We start from the raw sequence: 12,750 nt of genomic DNA on the forward strand, positions 1-12,750 counted from the left end.
ACGCGACAGTTATCACGTACTCGTGGCTACGGCTCCCTCAGCCCTTTCCCTCAAAGCCCTGACTTCTCCATACGCTCCTGACTGCAGCTAACAACCTCCTTCCGCTTTAATGGCCTTTCTGATCCTTTTACTTTTTAACTGTTGTACAAACAGCGTTAAATTTTCTTTTTACACTACTCAAAATTCAAGCAGTCGCTGACCTGAAAAAAAAAATAAATCCCCTGAAACCAAGGCAAGAGAAAGGAAGGAGACGGGATTGAGTGCCCATCCCAGCACCAGCCCTGCCACCCCACTCCAAGCCAGCGAGCTTGTATTTTAAATATCCTTCTTTTTTTCTTTTCTTTAGCACTTGGGTCATTGGTTTTGAATATCTGGGGCTTGCAGGAAAGCAAAGGAATATTCCACGTTTGCTCTGGAAACAGTGATTTCTGCTCAGCTCTGCTGCATGCTCACACACGGGAGTGCCTGAGAATGAACGAGAGGAGCTGAACCACTGCTGGGAGCTGGTGCCTGAGGGGGGGAAAACATCAATCTCCAGGGGAAACAGGGAAATCATTTATCATTTAACATTCATCTGGCATGAGCTGTCTATCATTCTCCTGTTCCAAGTCAGTTGTCTCAAGTAAGCCTGGGGGAAAGCAAGGAGACTTGCCTTTTTTTTTTTTTTTTTTAATTGGAGATAAGCTGCACAGTTACATGGTAATTTAATGCATGACCTTTTGAGCAACTGGAACAGCCTTTTAATGGGGGACATTCGCCAAGTCTTTGCTGGAGATGCCAATCTGAGGATGCTCCAGCTGCAGGTTCGCCCGAGCATCTGGCGCCAGCGCAGAGTCCCTTCTGCCTATTTGGTCGAGGATTTTCAGATTCGGGCAGCTGCCTCCTGCTCCCCCAGATCTCAGCCTGCCAGGGCGGGAACGCTCCAGCATCTCGGGTGAAGGAGGTGCACGGTAAGAGGTCTGAAATACGTAATACGGACCACAGAAATTACAGTTCCCCGGCACACCTCCGGATCAGACCCATTACGGCCAGGCATTTCTTTACAAGATTAAAGCATGACACCTCCTTAGTCACCGTCACCCATTAACAGACCTAATCACTCGGTATCCGGCAGGGAACACTAATTTTAGAAACCCAGCACTGCTTTAGGAAGCAGCCACGTGACGAGAGGAGCAGGATGCCTCCACTTACACTTTAAGATAATTTCCATTCAAGTCAAACAAAGTAACACTTGGAAATGTAGTTTCTTTAACAAAAAAAAAAAAAAAATTAGTCAGATCATGATACTGTGAAAAACTTTGGTGGCTGAAAGGAATTTCCTTTTCTCCACAGATAAGGTTTCTCAGGGTGATAAAGTTGGATAAAGTAAACCAGTCCAAGACAGATGCCCATCTAGATGCCTAAATATAGGACTGTGGTCACCCTGCCCACCCCCATGCTCCCACTCCCGCCTCCCACAGATGCTATGGGGCATCTTTCGATCCGACCCGCGTGCAAGCCCCACGTCTGTGGGCTGGGGAGACAAAAGGAGACGGCACAGGTCTCAGGCAGCGTGGCCAGGTCCTGGCCCAGAAGTGACAGAGGCTCCAAGAACCTGACCCCAGCCAGGCTTCCACCTAAAGAAAAACCTCCTGCACCCCCAACGCAACACCACACGGGAGACCGGATACGATTGCCCCCAGAATTAGGATGGAAAGGGTCTAAAGTGTCCCAAGATCTCCCCTGTGATGCTCTTAAACTCTGATTTCTGGCCAAAGCTTGTGGTTCCCGCAGCGGTGCTGGGCAACTGCTCTGCCCTGGTGAAAACACCCCCCGCCCCCGGATGCCAGCCCCGGCATGCACGGAACCGCAGAGGTGTTGTTGAGAGGGCAGGCTTCAAACAAGCTACAAAAAAAAATTAAAAAAAAAGAAAAATTGTGCGATGTTAAAATGAACCATGAAATTGCAGGAGTTACCTTAAAACTCTGCTTCCTGGTTTAAGTATCCTGACATTCATTTATATTAAAAAAGAAAAAAAAAAAAGCGCAAATCAGAAATGCTCCCAACATCAGCAAAGTTCATGAAAACCTTTGAAGCATGACCCAGCTGCTACGGGAAGGCTCAGAACCAGCCAAGACAGACAAATAAAACGTCATGAGTTTTGAAAGCAATGTGAGACCCCGCAGGTGTTTGAGCGCTGGAAGTGGACAATGCTGAAAAAAGGAAATTTCTTCCATTTGCCTCCAACTCTGAAATCCTTCAGCCAGCTCACACACACCTTTAAACACAGACCACGCGTGAGGTTTGATTTTGCAAGCTGCGCTGCTCGAGACCGAGCGCTCGGTGCCTCAGCGTCCGCTCAGAGGAGACGTGACGTCACGCGGGGTAACCTCAGGGACGGCTGCAGGATGTGGCCCTGCGACATCACAAGAGCTGGCGGGCGTCTCCTGCTGCCAGGAGGGGACAGGGCAGGACCCGCGGCATCGCCACCAGCTCCAGCACCCCCAAAGCAAACGCACGAAAGGGACTTAGTTTTCCTGCGAAGCACTTTCTGCCACCCCCCGCGGCAAGGATCCGGCCCCGTCTGTGCCTCGTGTCTGCAGCTCCATTGCTGGTGGTCTCAGCAGTTTTAGGTCTAAATCAGATGGTTCGGGTTCAGTTTGCTTGCAGGCGCAGGTGAAACCCAAGGGTGGTTTTCTGTGTGTTCAGAGCAAACAAGACCCCGACCCCCCGGTGACAACCACCCCTCTGAGAGGTCCCTGCGCCGCTGCAGGTTCTGGAGCGCAAAGCCACCCGCCAGGCAGATGGCTCTTGAGCCATTATTTACTAAAAAGCAAATTTTCCTTTCTAGCGGCAAGCGGGGCAGCACCGACGCCCCAAGCTGCGCTCTGCCACTCCCGCGAGAGCGGGGCTGCGGGAGAAGCCGGAGCAGAAGTTGAAGCTGCCCGGTGCCACCGGTGCGGTGGCAAAGAGTGTGCCAGCCCCGTGCCAGCCCCGCTATCTGCTGGGCAGGAGCCCGCCTGGCCGTGCATCGCCAGCGGTGCTCAGCAGCACAGACAGGGCAGCACCACAGGAATCCCCTAATGCCTAATTAGCAGCGGCCAGCCTGCGTGCAGCAGCAAACGCATCCAAACACACGGATTTACACCACCACCTACCTCTAACCAGCAAGACCTCCCTGTTGGGCTTCCTCAGCAGCCGGAGTCCCTCAGACCAAGACTTTGACTTGGGAAAATGCCTGAATATTTTGCGAATTCTCTTTGTTACAAGCCCAAAGCAAGCGGCTGCCCCTGCTTTCCCGTCCGTCATCCTTGCGAGAGGAGATCGATAACTTCCTGGGCACGCGGAGCCAGGCGGGCAGCTCTTCAACGCTGAACGCTGCTGAGATGCAACGTGCATCCGTGCAAGTTACGTCTGCTTCCACGAGAGGCCTTTTCCCCCGCGGAGATAAAACACTGACATTGCCCATTTACAATCTGCTGCAATTTGATGGTTCGGGTTTGTGGGGTTTTTTTGAGCAATGAGGCAACACGCAGCTCAGAGCTTGTGCATCTCTGGGCTTGCCCTGTTAGCCATGGAAAACTTTCTATTTCTGGGGCTTTTTGCTTGATAAGATAAAACAACCCAACGGAAGAGATTAGAGAGAGAAAGCGCAGGACCCAGCCGTATGCTGGGAGGGCTCTTTCCAATATCCTCTCTCCGCTTTGCTGCTTTTCCCCTGCAGTCTTCTGAAGTTTAAGGAAATAAAAAGTCCCCAATGTTTAATCAAAGGTTAAATTAAAGGAACGCACTGAGCTTAACTATATTTACAATAATGATTTAAACTCTGCACATAGTTAGCTAGGTTTTTAGATCAATACTACAGTCCTTTTACAGCATCTATCAGTTACAACCGCACCAGGTATCGAATGATGGGGTGGGACGCAAACAGGAGTTTAACAGCGTGCTTGAGATCTGCCACTTTGTACCCTCTACGCCACGACTGTCCCCTCTCTGTTCAGGCACCCCCTTACAAACAGACCAGGTTTCCAGCACCCTGACAACACATTCTTGCTTTTATACAGGGAGTAACAAAGATGAAATTTAACTAATCCTAAAAATCACACCAAGCAGCATACGCAACGAGTTAAACACCACAGGGGACTTTATTATTCACCCCTCTGGACCAGGGACGAAGCAGGGAAAGAAAAGGGACAGCCCAAAAACTAACCTGCAAAGAAAGAGCTGGAGCCTTGGCTGGTATCCCTCTCCATAAATCCTTCCCAAGGCACTGGACTGGATTGCAGCAAGAAACGTGACCCGGAAGAGCTGAGCTGCTCCAGGAGCCCCGGCAGCTTGCCGCACGGCTCTGGGCAGGTCACCGTCCCTCCCCACACCTCCATCTCCCCCGGGGCAGCGAACGCCCTGCCTTGGAGAGCCTCGGCAGACGGGATGCACCCCAGCACCACACCCCACCCCGTCCTCGTCTGACCTCAGCAGCACCCGCCTGACAAGTGCCATCCCAACCTGCCCGAGTCACCTGGGAGCAGGAGCAGCCTCAGGAATCCGCCTGCGCCAGCTAAATAGGACAGAAATGCAAAGTGCCGTGGGTCCTATGAACTGCTAGCAATTATTATTTACAGTGGCAAGACCAGAGATACGACAGAGCGTGGGAGGGCGTGTTGGAAGAAGAGAACACGAAAAACCACCTTGTCCTGGAGAATGGCAGTGGCGCGAGCAGAGCCTCATGCCAGCGAGGCCGGGCTTTTTAAGAACGTCCACATCTGCTAAAGAATTCATTATCTTAAGCAAATGTCTACTTGTGAACCAGTAATATTAGAACTGTACTTTGCTCTACAAACTAGAAAGGGAAATGGTGTGTGTTTAACCAACTACCTCCTTAAGGAAACAGGTCCTGATTCAGCACAGTACTTAAAACACAGACTTAGCTGCTCTGAGAGATAAGGGTGGCTTCAGAGCAGAGGCGTAAACCCAGCCGCACGCTGAAGTGCTTCACTGAACCAGGTCCTCGTCGCAAGATCTACAGAACAAAATCTGATTTCAGGTACAACTGCATTTGCCACCGAGATCATCAGGCACGGGACACGCTCTGAGGTTTTCCACGAGGCAGCGCCTCACAACCACCTTCCTGGCAGGAAAGCAGGGAGAGCTTGCAATGAAGCACTTCAGCCAACAAAGTCCTATTCTAGTAACGCCGTGGTCATCAGAGCCAAGACCCACCACGCTGAGCAGGGAGAGCATCCAATCCCAGCTGCCAGCGGCTCTGCTGGGGAGACCACAGCTCCCACAAGCAAACAAACAAACTATTTATGGTCACTCCGTGTGCAATAGATGCATCCGCCTTAACCCACCTGGGCCAACGAAACGACTCCACAGGACTTCATCAACACAACCCAGGAAATACGTTGGCAGTAAATCATGTCCCCAGGGAGCCCCGCCAGCACGGACACGGGGCCGGTGCACACCTGGGGTACGCACCCCAGCCAAGCCAGAGGACGGAGCAAGGCGAAGGAGTGGGAACGCTGCTGAGCAATCACTGGGATGGGTCTTACTGCGGGTCTCACTAACAGCTGCGGTACCAGAAAGAGGAATTTCCTATCAGCACCTGCATCAGGGTGCAGCAAGGATGAAAAAGTCCCCCAGGAAGAACTGGCATGAAAAGGGAGCAAAGCAGCTGACCCACGCCCAGGTTAGGCTCTCGCATAATTATTCTGCCACAAGATCCCTGGGCACCAGTGACCAGCCCACCCCACACAGCACAGAGGGACCCTGAGTCACCAGCATGATGCTGCCAAGAAAAAAAATAATGCAACTGCAATCCTGAGCGCACCAGCGGAGATACTGAGACCCAGGGAAGCACTCAAGCCATCGGCCAAAGCCTGACCCATCGCTGCCCTGTCTGCGTGCCGCTCCCACCACTACCCACCAAACCCTTCCTGCCGGGAACTGCAAAGCTCAGCCTGGTTTCTCTGCTGTCCCCGCTCCAAAGCGAAATAAAGCTTTGAAGCTGCATTAGTCACCATTGCATTCAAATGGCTGCGCTCCGCCCCACCAGAACAAACACCCAAAAACCCCACAGCAGAGACGCACCTCTGCAACCTGCCCCCGTCCAGCCTGCTCCTCCCCAGTGACAGCAGCCGCTTGTGTCAGGAAAAGCTGCTGGCAACAGGACACATTTACACTCCTACAGTGAGATTTTTTTGAGTTTAATATTCACTCAGGATTTGAAAGGTGCCAGCAGGACAAAGCCACGTACGTTAGATAAGAGATATTCCAGACACAGCCTATAATGACACGGCTACTCCGCGTGCCCAAGTGCATTCACTTTGAGAGTGAAAACAAGGATTTTTAACCAACGCCAGCAGGACCAGCCCGGTGTCAGTCACTGCCGAGCTCCCACCTCCCCATCCCTTCGCGTTGACGCCAATGGGAGCGGCATGCTCGATGCCTGTCACACGCGGGACAGACCTAGAGGCTCCCAATAAAGGCAGTAAAAAGGCTCCCGATGTCTCAGACAACATCTGGATCAGCCCCAGATGCAGCACCCGTGGGTAGGACTTGAACTAAAACCTCAGTAAGAGCCTGTCCACCACCTCCAGAGCCGTGAGACTGACTCAGGACACCCTAAACCCACCAGAGGCCCAAGGAAAGCCACCCAAGGGGATCATTTTCCTGATTCTGGGACTTGCCGTGACTCTGCCCCCACCCCTTCCATCCAGAACCCCGGCTGGAAGAGGAACCGCAGCGCACACATCCCACGTTAGCCCGGGAGAGGCAGCTCCGCGCCGCTCGACAAAGGGGAAATGGAGCCGAGGGGATTTCAGTGCATCCCTGATCAGCACAAAAAGCACACGGCCAAAACCCCCTGGCTGGGGCGTGAGGGCAGCCGGCCCTTCCCTTTTCCCAGGGCAGACCCAGACCTTCCAGCTCGCCACGCTGCAGACAGCGTTTCCCCTCGCACTGGGGCCAGGCACTGTGCCCACAGCACGGACAGGAAGGGACACGGACCGTTTGGGGAGGGAGGAGGAATAAATACCCCTTTCACATTTGACTAAAGACAACCAGATCTGACGTAAATAAAAATAGGCCAGAACTGTACCAACTAAAACCTGAGTATCCTCAGGCTGCAAGTCAAAAGCAAACAAGCAGCAACTCTGCATCAGAAGAAATATTCACCAAGGGAGGACAGCACACCCCGTCTGCAGCTCTCGGGCATTTTTAAAAGGATGCACTATTGGGATGACAGGGAATGCAGATGATGTTCCGAGCATTTCCACTGGAGTCCCTCCCCCACCCAGCCTGGCTGTTTGGGGAATTTTAGAGGCAGAACTACCCCCACAGTCTGAATAATTCTCCTCTGAAATGAAAAGGGAAATAGAGTTATTTAAGATTTGTTTCAATATAACTATGGAAAAAAATCCCGCCAGAGCAGAAGTCCCTCAAAACAACTATTTATAGCATTTGCAACACCACAAAATTCTGTGAATTATTACTTTAGATCAGGATTTCAAAACACACAGCCCAGTACCCCACCTCACACGTGAGCCCCACAACAACTTTGCAGGATGGCCGGTGAAAGACAAGAGCCCCGACAAAGTTTGGTTTGCTTCAAATAAACCCACGCTATTTCTTTAGGCACATTCATTCACACAGTTGCTCCGGTGTGCCAGGCACAGCAGAGCTGCCAGCCCCGGGGAACACACCGGCCCCTACGGCATTTTGGGGGAGTTAATCAGGAATGGCAGCCAGAAAGCAAAGGTAAACACCAGCAAAACACATTTACGTCACCCTCTTTCAAACAACACCCCATGCAGCAAGTTCACCAGCCCCGGTGTACTCCTGTGTCACGTTGCGCTGGCCGGGTTACATTTAATTAACAGCAGTCAGTGCTAAAACCTTAATGCGATGCAGCAGGGCCATATGGTGCGACTGTCTCTCCCAATTGCCCTTCATTTCCAAACGGCACCGGGGGGCACGTGCGAGCCCTGCTCACACCGCGCTATGCAAATCCCCGCTAGAAACATTTAATTGATTCATAATCTAAGGAAAGCCAAGCATAAGAACCATAACAGGCTGAGCGAGGTACTAATTGCCCCGGCGAGGCTGGCGTTACAGCACGTGCCCGGCATAACCCCCCCGAACAAACCAGCAAACGAGCAACGAAGCCTCCTCTGGAGCTGCCAGCTGGGCAGCCAGCCCAGAGCCTGAGGTGGGACACCGCTCATTCCCTCGCCCCAAATAACCACCAGCACCAACCACCTGCCCTCCACACCAACGCTGAGGGTACCCTCGCCCCACATGCCCCTCCCTGGGTATGGGCAGTCTCGTGGGTGTGAGCAGCATTGGCATTAACAGCTTCTGGCAAAAAAATCAAGAGGCTCAGCTGACCCCGACCAGCAAATCTTCAAGTCGCCCAAGCCCAAGCGCAGCTCTACAGCTGCATCCAAAAAGACAAGTTTCCACCCAGCCTGCAGCAGGAGATGTACTGACAGACCGAGCTGGAAAGGAGCAGTTTCACCACCAGCGTGGCACACGCTATCAAGTTATCTGTCACACAGGTTGGTTCAAACCTCCTCTGCCCCAACACGCCACAGCCTCCCCATTTCCGCACCAGCACCACCGCAGCTACAACAGCTAACACAGGTCACACCTCTCCCAGGACCTCGCAAACGCCCCACGGGCCCAAGAGCAGCACCCCAGGGACACGGGGCACAGAGCGTGTGCCGCTGCACGGCCCCGGCTGGGTCACCTCGGTTGGCCTCTCAGTGCCCCCTCCCACATGATGGACAGGGTAATCTCTCCTGCAGAACACAAGCACGAATACAGCGTGTGTCTGACACGAGTAACACCCGTGTTACTGAACCTCGCTGGCACGAGCACTCTTACCCGGAGTTGGGCAAAGCAAGGTAGCTGACAAACTTACTCTTTCTTTCTAAAGCAATTTACACCTCACCATAAAGCTTTACAAACACAAATCCTTCCTGCTCACTGAGGAGATGATGCCCAGCGCTGATACCAACCCCTGCACCACCCTGCCGATTAGCAGATAATCTCCTCTTTCCTGGAAAAGCCTCATTTCCCAAATCCGCCCGGCAGCACCTCGCCACACCCGTCCCCAACGCCCAGCCCCGTACCCGTACCCGGGAGCCAGCGGCCCCTTTGCGGGGAGAGCCCGGCCAGGTCCCTTCCTGCAGCCAGGTCCCGGAGCGCAGCACCGCGGGGCACTCCCCAGGGAAGCCCGGCGCGGTGCGGGTGCGGAGCCCTCCCCGGGGCGGGGGTGTCTGGGGGCTCAGAACCGGGGCGAAGGGGAGGGAGAGGGTCTGGCGCTGCGGGAGGAAGAGCCCGGGCAGGAGTACGAGCACGGCTGCGGGACGGGAGCGGCGGGCAGGGCTGCGGGGCGGGATGAAGCGCCCGGGCAGAGATGCGGGCAGGGCAGGGGTGCGGGAAAGCGAGGCGCAGGCAGGGTGCAGGCAGCGGGCAGGCAGCACTCACAGTCGCAGCGCAGGGCTCGCTCCCGCACCTCCTCTCCGCACAGGTCGCACCAGCCGCGGCGCGGGGGGCGGAAGGCGAAGCGGTGACCGCGGCCGTGCTCCACCGGCTCCCGCGGCACCGCGAAGATGCTCCGCACGTCGGGCAGCAACCGCGGGGCTCCGCCGCGCCGCCGCAACCGCCGCGCTGCCCTGGCCCCGCCGGGGCTCCCCGGGGACCGGCCGCCCATCGGCTCGGGGGGGACGGCGGGGCTGCCCGGGCGCGGCGCGGAGCCGGGCGGCCGCCGGCGCATTGAGCCGGGAGCGAACGGCGGCAGCGGGCGGGGGCACGGCCCCACGGCCGGGGACGCCATGGGCTCGGAGCGCCGGGCGGGCGTGGGGCAGCGCAGGCGCCTTGGACCGGCCCGGGGGGAGGAGACACGGCGGGGGGGGCGGGAGGGATGAGGACCGGGACCGGCCCTACGGGGGGACACCTCCCGCGAAGACAGCCCCCCCTCCCCCGGAGGACCGGCCCTCGGGTCCCCTCCCCGCGGGACCCATCACCGTTGGACCTCCCGTGCGATCCTTCCTCGTGGAAACTCTCCTCCCCGTGGGATTCCCCCTCCCCGCGCCGTGCGATGTCACCGCAGTCCCCTCACCCGTGGGAATCCCCCCCCACCTACCTCCCCGTGGGCCCTCTCCCCACGGGACACTCCCCCCCAACACGGGACCTGGACTGCCTGGGGGGAGTGCGTACATCACCCCCCGGTCCTGGTCCCGCGGCGGGGGTGCACAGCCCGCAGCCCAAAGCAGAGCCAGGGGCTTTCTTCCAGCGTCGGCTGCTTGAGCGCAGCCACATCCCACCCCGTGGCCCGAGCTTTGCCCCCACGGGAGCTGTGAGATCACGTGTGGGGCACTACACTAAAACAGAGTGGTTCAAACCCTCTCCCGGCACAACGCGTGTGCGTGGACCAGGCTGCGAGGGAGGCTGCAATGACAGCAGGGCTCGGGAGCGACGCTAAGGGCGGTGAGCCGAAGCAATTATCTCTCCCAGATGAGGCTCTTGTGGTTGTGGGAAAAGCAAAAGGGAAAATATTACGGCCAAATTTTGAAGTGGCTCCGAGCAGGCTCCAGCGCTGCAGCTCCGAGGACACCCGTGCCTGGCTGGCCAGCTGGCAAATCTCTCCCCTGGGCAAGGGAGGCTTTGGGGGTGGCTGGACCAGGTGCTGCACGGTCCTCTGCCACTCCGACAGTCTGATTACTAAATGACTCCCTCCTCCTTTGAACGCAAGGGCTGGATATCGCACATGATGCAAAGGTCCCGTCACCCTAACACCTTCCCCACTGGCTGGAAGAGGCACAAGCTACTGTCCTTTTCCCCTGTGTCCGGATGGAGCCCAGCACACAGAGGGTGACACTGTCACCCCAAGTCATCCAGGACATGAGCCACAGGGCAGCTGGCTGGCCTTGCGGTGCCCAGGATTCAGGCTAGCCATCTAACCCAGACCATCCTTTCTCTGCTGCTCTCCGTCATACTGGCTCAAAATAGGTAACTCAGACAGGATTGCTCCCAAATTTCTTTGGTTTGTGTGAGAGCAGCCAGGTGAAGAAGCAGCTGTGTGAATCCTGGCTTCTGGGCTCATGGGAAGCTGAATTTGACATCTCTCATGAATTCCTGAGGACAGGATAAGCCAAGGATATCTAAATCCTTTTCAAGGATTTTAATTTGAAGGATGGATTAAAACACTGTCTCTGAGTTACAAAAGACTAGTGCCATAAGCAGTCGCTAATAAGAGCTTCAAACCAAAGGAGCAATAATGCAGCTTGAAAAATTCTCATTTTGTTCTGTGCTAAGTAGCAAGATTAATTTTTGGAAGGTCTTTTTCTTCCCCATTCAGGATCCCGATTCACTTTCATGTGTCCTCTGCTTCTGCCCGAGAGCAGCACCAGCTTTATTCCGGGGTAAATTGTATTTTATCCTGTGTTCTCCCCAGACCATTGAATCATAAAAGGAATCACCTGCAAGAAAGCAAAAGATCATCCTGAGGGCAAAGATCCACCTGGTACCTGGCTGGGAACCTGTTAAAGCCATTCTGGATGTTTGCTTTTCCAGTGCCATCCTGGGGCGCAGTTTCAGTCTTGGTTTTGCAGCAGGAGGGGATCCCCTGCCACTCATGGAGGGCTGTGGTTTCCCTCACTCCAAGGAAATCCCCGGTGCCTGGGAGCCGAGTGGCCGCAGCGGGGGTGCACGCCCAGCCTGACAGCAGCTTGCAGACAACTTCCCCCAGGAGATGCTCCAGCGGCTGCTGACATCCCTAGGGAAAGTCCTCCCCGATCCCGCAGGACCCTCTGCCCATGGGTCACACGCGTTGGCCCCTTCATGCTGGCAGCTGACGTGGCTGTGCCAGGGCTGGCCGGGGAAGCTGCAGACCTCAGTTTCTAGCGCAAATAAATGTAGTATCTTTTGTTGACATAGGAAGCTGTGGCTCATACCTACAGAAGAGATGTGGCGGTCGTTATCCTTCTCAGTTGTCTCTGCAGGCATGCAGGTCTGACAGCATAGGAAGCTCTTTTAGGCCAGGGGTTAAAATATTTTGAGGGGAAAAAAAACCCAACAACTAATTTACATTGGCAGGAAAATTCCTGTTTCATTTGGATTCCAGGAGTCCCTTTTGCAGCTGCTGTGTTATGGCAGTTTAAGCATGACAAGGGCTATTAGCAAAAACTCTTTTTTCTTTTTGCCAAGAAATAAATCCCTTTTTGTTGAAGCCAAACATGTTGCAGGTCAAATGCTCAGCTGGTACGAATCAGCGCAGCTCCGCTGAATCTGAGGAAGTGCAGCAGGAGACCCTGCCTGGGCTCCCTGCCCTGTTCTTACAGGGTATGTCAGTGAATTTGAGCTGGATTAAAAAAATGTTCATTATAAAACTAGGAGAATCCTATAAAATAATTTGCAGGAGAAAAGCTTTTAAGTGATGGCTTAGTTCCACCTCTTCTACAGTAAGTACTTGGGTTTGACAGTCAGGATGTTGGTTTTTACAATTAAAATGAATGGGAACGTTTGGTGCCAAATTCCACTCGGGAAGGTTTCCTGGGCGGGGGGAGCTCCTGGGCGCGCTTGGCCTGTTCTTACAAGAAAGCAAAGCCGGGCACAGCCCTGGAGCCGCCGCTCCTTGCTCATTTTGCTCCCTTGCTGAGACTCGGGGCAGCGCTGCAGCAAGCTGCTCAGCCCCAGGGATGCGCTAGTTTGCCTTCAGTCCCCAAATGTCTCCCAGCAGAGGTGAGAAATATTTGGGGTCCATCC

The 12,750-nt window shown here is 54.8% G+C and overlaps 1 protein-coding gene across 1 annotated transcript in view; it reads right to left on the reverse strand.

Moving 5' to 3' along the window:
* RASSF5 (Ras association domain family member 5) overlaps positions 1–9,853 on the reverse strand; it is a 34,818-nt gene extending 24,965 nt beyond the window's left edge. Inside the window, exon 1 of the mRNA XM_054804021.1 lies at positions 9,472–9,853. Within this exon, the coding sequence (XP_054659996.1) occupies positions 9,472–9,820 (349 nt within the window). The 5' untranslated portion in view covers positions 9,821–9,853. The remainder of the gene's footprint in view (positions 1–9,471) is intronic.
* Positions 9,854–12,750: the final 2,897 nt, after the last annotated feature.

Source organism: Grus americana, chromosome 25 (assembly GCF_028858705.1).
Source record: "Grus americana isolate bGruAme1 chromosome 25, bGruAme1.mat, whole genome shotgun sequence".
In the NCBI taxonomy this organism is placed as follows: domain Eukaryota; kingdom Metazoa; phylum Chordata; class Aves; order Gruiformes; family Gruidae; genus Grus; species Grus americana.